General features: G+C 40.4%; 1 protein-coding gene across 1 annotated transcript in view; it reads left to right on the top strand.

Annotated features, from left to right (window-relative positions):
- LOC108301924 (putative deoxyribonuclease TATDN3) overlaps nucleotides 1-3,717 on the top strand; it is a gene marked incomplete at its 5' end in the record, with an annotated part of 5,186 nt that extends 1,469 nt beyond the window's left edge. The window contains 3 exons of the mRNA XM_037737446.1: nucleotides 1,578-1,610; nucleotides 2,996-3,069; nucleotides 3,588-3,717. Of these exons, the coding sequence (XP_037593374.1) occupies nucleotides 1,578-1,610; nucleotides 2,996-3,069; nucleotides 3,588-3,702 (222 nt within the window). The remainder of the gene's footprint in view (nucleotides 1-1,577; nucleotides 1,611-2,995; nucleotides 3,070-3,587) is intronic.
- Between the last annotated feature and the right edge of the window lie 6,365 nt (nucleotides 3,718-10,082).

Here is a 10,082-nt window from a genome sequence, read left to right on the forward strand (position 1 = left end):
TATGGTGTAGGTACTCTTTTTTTGTTTGTTTTTTGAGACAGAATCTGGCTGTGTCACCCAGGCTAAAGTGCAATAGTGTCTCAGTCTCCGCTCACTGCAACCTCTGTCTCCTGGGCTCAGGCGATTCTCCTGTCTCAGCCTCCTGAGTAGATGGGATCACAGGTGTGCACCACCACACCTGGCTAGTTTCTTGTGTTTTTAGTAGAGATGGGGTTTCACCATGTTATCCAGGCTGGTCTTGAACTCCTGGCCTCAAGTGATTAACCTGCCTCAGCCTCTCAAAGTCCTGGGGTTAAATAAAAATGGCTAGGCGTGATGCTATCCTACACCATTATGCTGCTGTATGGCAAATGGATGGCAGAGAAGAGTGGAAGCTAGAAGACCAGTTCAGAGGCTTTTGCAGTATATAGGTGAGAAATGTTGGTTGTTCGTACTGTGATGATCGCAGGTGAGTTTGAGGGAAATACATGGATTCAAGATACATTTTAGAGACACAATCCACAGTACATACTGAAGAATTGTGTGTGGATCGTAAGGGAAAGGGAGGAATCAAGGATGGCTCAGATTATTAGCTAGTGCTTTAGGGAAGATATTGGTGCTGTTTACTGAGGTAAGGGAAGACCAAGGTCTGAGCTGGAGGTGGGGAGATAGTCAGAAAGAATAGGTTTGTGGGGAGAAAATAAAGATTTGTGTTTGGGGCATATTGGGAAGCCTAATCCCATCCCAGTGGAGATGTCATAATTTTTAAATGTGAGTCATGGGTTCAGGAAAGAGTTATAAAATAAAGATAAAAATTGAGGACTCAGGCCAGGTGCAGTGGCTCATGCCTGTAATCCCAGCAGTTTGTGAGGCTGAGGCAGGTGGATCACTTGAGCTCAGGAGTTCAAGACCAACCTGGCCAACATGGTGAAACCCCATCTCTACTAAAAATACAAAAATTAGCTGGATGTGGTGGCAGTCTCCTGTAATCCCAGCTACTCAGGAGGCTGAGGCAGGAGAATCGCTTGAACCCAGATGGTGGAGGTTGCAGTGAATCGAGATCATGCATTGCATTCCAGCTAGGAGACAAGAACAAAATGTTGTCTCAAAAAAAAAAAATTGGAGACTCAGCATAATGATGATATTAAAACCATGACAGGAAGTGAGATTACGCAAGGCAAGTGCAGAGAAAGGAGCAGAGGTTCTTGAAGTCAGAAAGAGGAAAGGGAGCCTGTCAAGGCGACTGAAAAGTAGCACCAATGAGAGAGTGGTGTTGCAGAAGCAAAGAATGGAAACCATTTTAAGGAGGAAGGAGTAAGGAAATGAGGGATTCCAAATGCTGTTGAGGAGTAGAGTAAGATGAGGACAGAGAAATACCCTGTATATTTGAAAATAGAGGTTTCTCTTTTAGTGTTGTGAACAGAAGCCAGACTTTACTGAGTGAGAGTAAACAGGAGGTGGGTCAATGTGGACTCCTTGCTTTCCACTACTCCAATTGTTGCTATCATTGCCATTCTTTGTGATGCCTCAACTACATTAACATATACAGTCCAAGATTATTCATCTAAATTAATGGTGAGTTCTTACGCATGTTTTAGGATTTGGATGATGTGTTGGAGAAAGCCAAGAAGGTAAGTCAATATTTGTAATTTCTCTTTTGGTTTTTTATTTTACTGTCATTTCAAGCAAAGACAGCTTGAAATTTAAATATACTAACTTGATGTTGTTTCAGTAGTTTATGATAAGTAGCATTTTTAATTTTTATTATTTATTTATTTATTTATTGAGATGGAGTCTCAGTCTGTTGCCCAAGCTGGAGTGCAGTGGCATAGTCTCAGCTCACTGCAACCTCTGCCTCCCAGGTGCAAGTGATTCTCCAGCCTCAGCCTCCCAAATAGCTGGGACTATAGGCGCACATTAGCGCACCCAGCTAATTTTTATATTTTTAGTAGAGACAGAGTTTCACCATGTTGGCCAGGCTAGCCTCAAACTCCTAACCTCAGGTGATCTGCCCACCTCAGCCTCCCAAAGTGCTGGGATTACAGGCATGAGCCACTGCACCCAGCCAATTTGTATTATTTATAATTAAAATAGAGACGAGGTCTGACTGTGTTGCTCAGGCTGGTCTCAACCTCCTGAGCTCAAGCAGTCTACCCACCTCAAGCTCCCAAAACACTGGGATTATGGGCATGAGGCACTGCTCCCAGCCTAAGTAGCATTTATTAAGTGTTTGCCACATGCTGGGTACTGAGCTAAGGCCTTTCTGGACTTTACCTCATTCAATATTTCACAACAGCCTTCTGAGGAAATTATTATTTTATAGCCAACCGTTTCCCATTTTACAGATGAGGAAACTAAGGCCTGGAGATTAGTAACTGGTCCAAAGACACATGCTAGTGAAATGACAGAGACAAGTTAGTCTGAATTCAAAACATGTTCCCATAGCTACTATGCTCAACAGCACTATGGAACAAATTGGTCATCTTTCAGTTTTTAAATTCATGTGATTCTGGAGATGTAGGATATATTACAAAAGTTTTCTGAAATGTTTTGATTTGTTTGGAAAAAAAATTTTTTTTGGAAGTGTTTATTAAATTCATTGTAACTAGCATTTTGTGGCCATCTCAGAAAATGATAGAGCCAGAAATGGTTGTAGTACATTTTTACATACAGCAAGCTTTCACTGTGGTAGCTTAATTAGGAATGTGGACGTTGGACCTGATATATAGACCTGATGTCCTTGGGCAAGTTATTCGATATCCAAAACTCTGTCTTCTGATCTGTACAATAGACTACAGTCTACTTTATAGGTTTCTGTAAATTAAATGATGCAATATTTTTATTCACTGAACATAGAACCTGAAACATAGTAAATACTCAATGATAGCCCTTCTGATTGTGTTGATGGAGCGTGGGTGAACAAGGATAACTGAAATGCAGAGAAAACTTTAAATTTTTATATAATTTATATAAAATGTGTATTGTTAGGAACTCTATTCTTTTTTTTTTTTTTCAGGCCAATGTTGTGGCCCTTGTGGCAGTTGCTGAACATTCAGGAGAATTTGAAAAGATTATGCAACTTTCAGAAAGGTGCTACTTCTAATTAAGAGGGCTGCTAATAAGAACACAGTTGTGACATCCAGTTTATAATATCAAAGATCCATTTTTAAAGAGAATAAAGAGGGAAAAGCATTTTAACGTGGTCCTAAAAAGAGATTCTTTTCTACTTATTCTATTTTTTTTTTTTCTTAAGACTGAATCTTGCTCTGTCACCCAGGTTGGAGTGCAGTGGCACAATGTCAGCTTACTGCAACCTCTGCCTTGTGGGTTCGAGCAATTCTCTGCTTCAGCCTCCCAAGTAGCTGAGACTACAGACATGCACCACCAGGTCTGGCTAATTTTTGTATTTTTTTGTAGAGACAGGATTTTACCATGTTGGCCAGGCTGGTCGCAAACTCCTGGCATCAAGTGATCCACCTGCCTCAGCCTCCCAAAGTGCTAGGATCACAGACATGAGCCACCACACCTGGCCTCTACTTATTCTTTAGAATACATCGTAATCTACTAGTCTGCTATTCCTGCTTTCTTAATTGGTTCTACATTTTTAGGTATAATGGGTTTGTCCTGCCATGCTTGGGTGTTCATCCAGTTCAAGGACTTTTACCAGAAGACCAAAGAAGTGTCACGTTAAAGGTAACAGTCATACAAAACAGGAACCATTAAAAACAAACAAAAGAATTCTTTTACTCAGTAATCCTCCTCTTTCTAATTTATATTCTCAGGAAATAATCCAAAAGAAGGAAACACTACCTTATTTCACAAAGATATTTGTTGTAAGATTATTTGTAATAGAGAAAGAGTAGAAACAGCCTAGAGGTTCAGAAATAATCATTAGTTAAATTGTAAAGTGTTAAATATAATGCATTTACAGAAAATGAGTATTATAAAGTGTATACAGCACATGGAAATGCTTACAGTATAATACAGGGAGAAAAGCAGAATACCAAATGGCGTATTCACTATGAATGACATATACATAAACATATATTCATAAAGAAAAGACTGGAGCGAAAACACGGAAATGATAGTAATTGTGTTAATATAGTAGAATTATGTGTAACTTTTTTCACATTTTCTTGGTCCTGTAGTCATGTTGCTTTGGCAAAAAAGTGATAGAATATCTAGAAAAAGAAAGATACAAATTCAGAGGTGCCATATACTATAAGGGAACAGATGAGTTCAGTTAAGTAGTTTGTCTTTGAACATAGAACCACTACCGCAGGATTGCCCTCCAACTATTAAATTGCACTGATTTTATAACCTCTCTAAAAACGTCCTACCCACAATGTCTCACTGACTCACAATAGTCGGTATGTCTTATATTTCACATTTGTCTCCTGACACAGCATCAGGAAGATGCACAATTTCTTGAGTGCTTTATTGCATAATAGGATTGATAGTCCCATTTCGAAGAAGTAATGACTTTTTGTTACTTATGAATAAATTAAGATATGGGGCCATTTTTAAAATAATAATGTATCTCTATTTCTATATTACGATACCTTAGGTAGCTCTACTTATTTCAAAATAAAATTCATGGCCAGCCGTCATGGCTCACGCCTGTAATCCTAACACTTTGGGAGGCCGAGATGGGAGGATTGCTTAAGCTCAGGAGTTCGAGACCAGCCTGGGCAACATGGTGAGACTTCATCTCTTTAAAAAAAAAAAAATAGAAATAAACAAAATAAAATTCATGCACTTCAGGTAAAAATGCTTATCTTGTGGCTGTCCTGAATTGTTAAGTATGATAAAATTAGCTACATTGCCAGATAGTCACAGTTCTACAAATGTGGAATCATAGCAGGGCAGCACTTCTTTCATTTACGTGGGGATTTATACTAATAGACATTCATTTAGTTAGGTAGTCAAACAATGTGTACTGAGTACCTGCTACATGTCAGGCACTGCTGTCAGACCCAATAATAAGTAAGATCCCTCTCACGGAAGCTAGATTCTAGATGGTGCAGGCAGTTAACAATTGCATGAACAAGAAGACTTTAGATAGCAATAAGTGCTTTGAAGACAATGAAATGAAATTATGCAGTAAGTGTTGTGGATGCTGGTTGTTAGATGATGTCATCAAGGAAGGACTCTGTGGTAGTGACAGTTGAGCTGCAACCTGAATGCTACAAAGGAATTGGTCTTACAAAGAGAGGATCAGGGTATTTATATGAAAAGGAAACAACAAATCACAAAGGTCCTAAGGTAGGAATAAGCTCAGTATAGTCAAGAAACAGAAAAAGGGCTGATACGGCTAGAGGAAGAGAGGAATGATAGTGATGCAGTAAGAGGGACGTGCAGAGATTTCATATCGGACCTTGTTGGATTTTAGTTCACATGCAATGTAGGGTTTAATATGAGGCATACCAAGATGTAATTTATGTTTTAAAAAGATCCCCTTGGCTCTGGCAGTAAAATGAGTTGGTGAAGAAAAAAAAAGATCCCCTTGGCTGTGGTATGAAGAGTGAGTTTTAAAGAGGGCAAAAAATGAAAAGGGGAGAAAGTTAGAAGGCTATGAATGATGGTGGACTGGATCAGAGTACTAGCATTGGAGGTAGAGAACTGGGTGGATTTGGCATATATTTGCCATTAATATAGAATTGAGTAGACTGCTTAACTTACCAAAGTAATTAATATGCCAACAATATAATAGGTACTTTTTTTTTTTTTCTGAGATAGAGTCTTGCTCTGCTACCCAGGCTGGAGTGCAGTGGTGCCATCTTGGCTCACTGCAGCCTCTGCCTCCCTGGTTCAAGTGATTTTTGTGCCTCAGCCTTCCAAGTAGCTGGGATTATAGGCATGCACCACTACACCTGGCTAATTTTTTTGTATTTTTAGTAGAGATGGGTTTTTGCTATGTTGGCCAGGCTGATCTTGAACTCCTGCCTCAAGTGATCCACCTGCCTTGGCCTCCCAAAGTGCTGGGATTACAGGTGTGAGTCACCATGCCTGGCTGATAGGTAATTCTTGATTATCAAAGCAGATAGAACCCATCAAATGTTGTGATAATCCTCTGGAATAGAGATGAGCAGAGTTGGCCCTTTTTTATTCCAATTGCACTTGTAGTCCATACTGCAGTTTAGTTTTCTCCTACTGATTAGATTATAAGCCCCTTTAAAACAGGAAGTATGCCTCATTGCACCTTTACAACCTTCCAAAATACGTAGTACAAAGCTAGATAGGTACTAAGTATTCATCAAATTAACTTGTTTTGTAAGATGAATTGCCTAGCATCACATAAGTCTTTTAACATCTTCCTGAATTAATTAATTCATTCAATAAATATTATTACCAGGCACAGTTAGGCACCGGGGATAAATCACAGTGAAGTGTGATGGCTCACAAATCCCTGGTGGCATTCTGTTGCTCGTGCATGCAGGGTATTTGCCTTCCAGTTAGCTACTCTGTATGCTTGTCCCACTTCACTAATTTCTGTTAAACACCTGACCCCTGTTCTAAAGATTCTGAAGACTATACATTTTCTATAATAAAAAAAATCGATCTTAATTATTTAAAGATTAATCTCTTAATCTCTTCCCCTCCCTTGATCCCTTTTGTCCTCCTTCCTTCTTTCATTCATTCCCTTTTTTTGTCTCTCCTTCCTTTCCTCTTTCAGCAGCATGGTGGAAACAGCATGCATGAGCCTTGAAGTCAGAGAGACCTGGTCTACTGACTTCTGTGATCTGTTGCACATTACTTAACTTCGCCAAGTCTGAATTTCCTCATTTGTAAATGATGAAAATTATATAGTAGTATTATGCCCAGTCATAAGGGATAGGGGTATAGAATCTTCTTTTTACAAAAACTGTAGTAGGGCGGAGTGCCATGGCCAACTCCTGTAACCCCAACACTTTGGGAGGCTGAGGTGGGAAGATTGCTTGAGCCCAGGAGTTGGAGAGCAGCATGGGAAACATAGCGAGACCCTATCTCTATACAAAGGTTAAAAATATTAGCCAGGCATGGGGACATGTGCCTGTAGTCCCAGCTACTTGGGAGGCTGAGGTAGGAGAATCACTTGAGCCCAGGAGTTCAAGCCTGCAGTGAGCTATGATTGCACCACTGCACACTCCAGCCCGGGTGATAAACTTAGACCCTATCTTTAAAAAAAAAAAACAAAAATGAGAAAAGTATAGTGGAACCATTAGCTGTTAAGGAACTTGAGGCCTTATGAAGGGAGTGGGGATGGAATTGCAGTCAGAAATAGACCTATAAATATCCTTATAAATATGCTGACATCTGCTAAAATAAAATGACGGAGACCACACACACAAATGCATTTGTATATATTAAGTAAGTAATGTGAATTATATTCTACTATTAATTTCTATTTATCATTCTTGATTTGATAAAAGCTTCCAGGTCTATTTTATTAGGAGTTTGAATAGTCTTATGTAAATCTGTTTTGTTTTTTCATAGATAATACATATTCCAAGAGGCATGGTTTTTTCTATATCTGATCTTCCTCCAAATGTATAATTTCTGTGACTCAGGCTTTCTAGGCATCAGACATTTCCTGAGTTACTTCTCCTCCTTCTCCAGTCCCTCTGAGATCTCAGAGACATAGAGTAGTTTGCATGTGTAATAGGGAAAAAGCTTTGCCTGGAACTGTTTAACCTACTCATCTTGTTGTCAGATAGCTTCTATGACATCTAGGATCATATACCCATCACATCTCTTGACAATGTTAATTCTTCCTCAGGTCTACTAGCCTATATTTCAAGGCCTTAACTTCCTCTCCTTTATCTTTGTTCTCTCTCTCTCATAGTTGTAAAATCTACTCCTGTTCCTCTGTCATCTGCTTTACCTTTCATCCCTTTTCCAGCTCAGTGCCTGGTTTGTGGAGTCTACTTGTCAATCTGGACTTTCATACACCTATGCTTTTGGATGAACTCTGTTACATGTCCTAGAAATTAACAGAGAAAATCGACAGTGGATTGACAAGAATGACAATCTGTTCTAAAGAATTCCAATGGAATGGAATCCTTTAATACGAAAAGAATGCTCAACTGGACACAGATCCCTCATTTTGACTTCATTAGCTATGGCAATGAGAGACAACTTTTTGAAAATACACAGCTAAAGCTGTCTGAGCTTTAAGTGTTGACCAGTTTTTCATAATACACAGCTAAAACGGTCCCCGCTTTAAGTGCTTTAGCGCTTAAAGCGGGGACCGTTTTAGCTGTGTATTTTGAAAAACTTGTGTGCTCTCCAAATAAAAAGCTGCTTTTCTTGTTACTTTTGGTCCCCAGGAGAAATGGGAGTCGTTTTCAGACAGCATGGGAGACACATGAGTCCTTCGGAGTCCTCTTGTCTACCTCTGAGGGTGCAATGAGGGCGTGAAGCACTTTGGGAGGTGTCCAGACACACAGGTAGGCTTGCTACGGAGCAGAGCTTCACACTTGGGGTGTGCTCCTTGTCATCATGAGCCATGTCTGAACGAAGTAATCACATTTCATATGCAAGCATGTTCTCCGTTTTACTGTGCTGTTGTTTTTAATCAGAGCAGCCTCGACAATGCTTTAACTTGATAGCCATGAATAATTTCGTTCTACATAATAACGTGTGGGCTTTGAGGAGGAGGCAGCGTTTGATGAGAAGGAGGGAGAATGGACGTGTGAATTAGGGAAAGGTGTCTCTTCCTTTGGAGCATGGATGGGTTCAAAGCCCACCTCATACTACTAAGTATTTGGCTGGACTCTACCAGTTGTGTGTGAAGCCTGTGTGTGTGTGTGTGTGTGTGTGTGTGTGTGTGTGTGTGTGTTTGTGTGGGTATGGGTGGGTGTGGGTGTGTCTGTGTTTCTGTCTCCAGACATGTGCAGCAGATGCTTCTTCATGTGATAGCATGTTACTCAGAACCTTGGATAACCCCCAGCCCGCCTGAAAACGCAATACATGTATGTTTTAAGACATTTATGTTGATGATTGGTGAGAGCGTGGTGATTGAAACCAGGTCATTTCCCATGTACCACTGAGGCCTGCTCAGCTTTGCTCAAGAGGGTTCTTGACTCTTACTTTGTAGGAGGAGCTCCTAAGTGAATCGAGCCTTCTCAAGGGTTTCAGGTGGAAAGGCAAGATATCTCAGGTTAGACCCAATGTTAAAATTTGAACCGGGGAAATTCTCATTATAGACAAGGGACCAAAGACGGTGCCGATGGAGTCTAATGTCTTTTGATGTTGACTTCAATCCATTAAAGCTCTTGTGAAGCCATTCAACTGTAACATTGGGCCTGGGGGAGGTAGTGCACCCTCTGAAATTAGAGGCCTGAAGATTTGGATTTGATTTCCAGCCCTGTGCCAGCCAGTCAGCCACTCACTTTCAAGTGACAAGCCTTAGGTGGGTGACTTTCTGTCTCTGTTTCTCCATTTCTGCCCAGGGATTGCTGTGGGCCTTAAGGCCTACTGGGAAACGATCCCTTTTCCAGCTCAGTGCCTGGTTTGTGGAGTCTACTTGTCAATCTGGACTTTCATACACCTATGCTTTTGGATGAACTCTGTTATCTCTCCTAGAAATTAACAGAGAAAATTGACAGTGGATTGACAAGAATGAGAATCTGTTCTAAAAATTCGAATAGAACGGAATCCTTTATTACGAAAAGAATGCTCAACTCAAGTGGACACAGACCCCTCATTTTGACTTCATTAGTAAAATGAAGTGCTTTAAGTGCTTTTAAGTGCTAAAGCACTTAAAGCAGGGACCGTCAGGGAACGTTTTAGCTGTGTATTTCGAAAAAGTTGTGTGCTCTCCAATTAAAAAGCTACTTTTGTTGTTACTTTAGGTAACCAGGAGAAATGGGAGTCCTTGTCAGACAGCATTGGAGACTCATGAGTCCTTCGGAGTCCCCTTGTTTGCCTCTGAGGGTGCAATGAGGGCGTGAAGCACTTTGGGAGGTGTCCAGACACACAGGTAGGCTTGCTACGGAGCAGAGCCTCCCCCTGGGTGTGTGCTCCTTGTAATCATGAGCCACGTCTGAACAAAGTAATCACATTTCATAGGAAAGAATGTTCTCCGTTTGACTGTGCTGTTGTTTTTAATCAGAGCAGCC

This window comes from Cebus imitator, unplaced genomic scaffold (assembly GCF_001604975.1).
Source record: "Cebus imitator isolate Cc_AM_T3 unplaced genomic scaffold, Cebus_imitator-1.0 Scaffold38, whole genome shotgun sequence".
NCBI lineage: Eukaryota > Metazoa > Chordata > Mammalia > Primates > Cebidae > Cebus > Cebus imitator.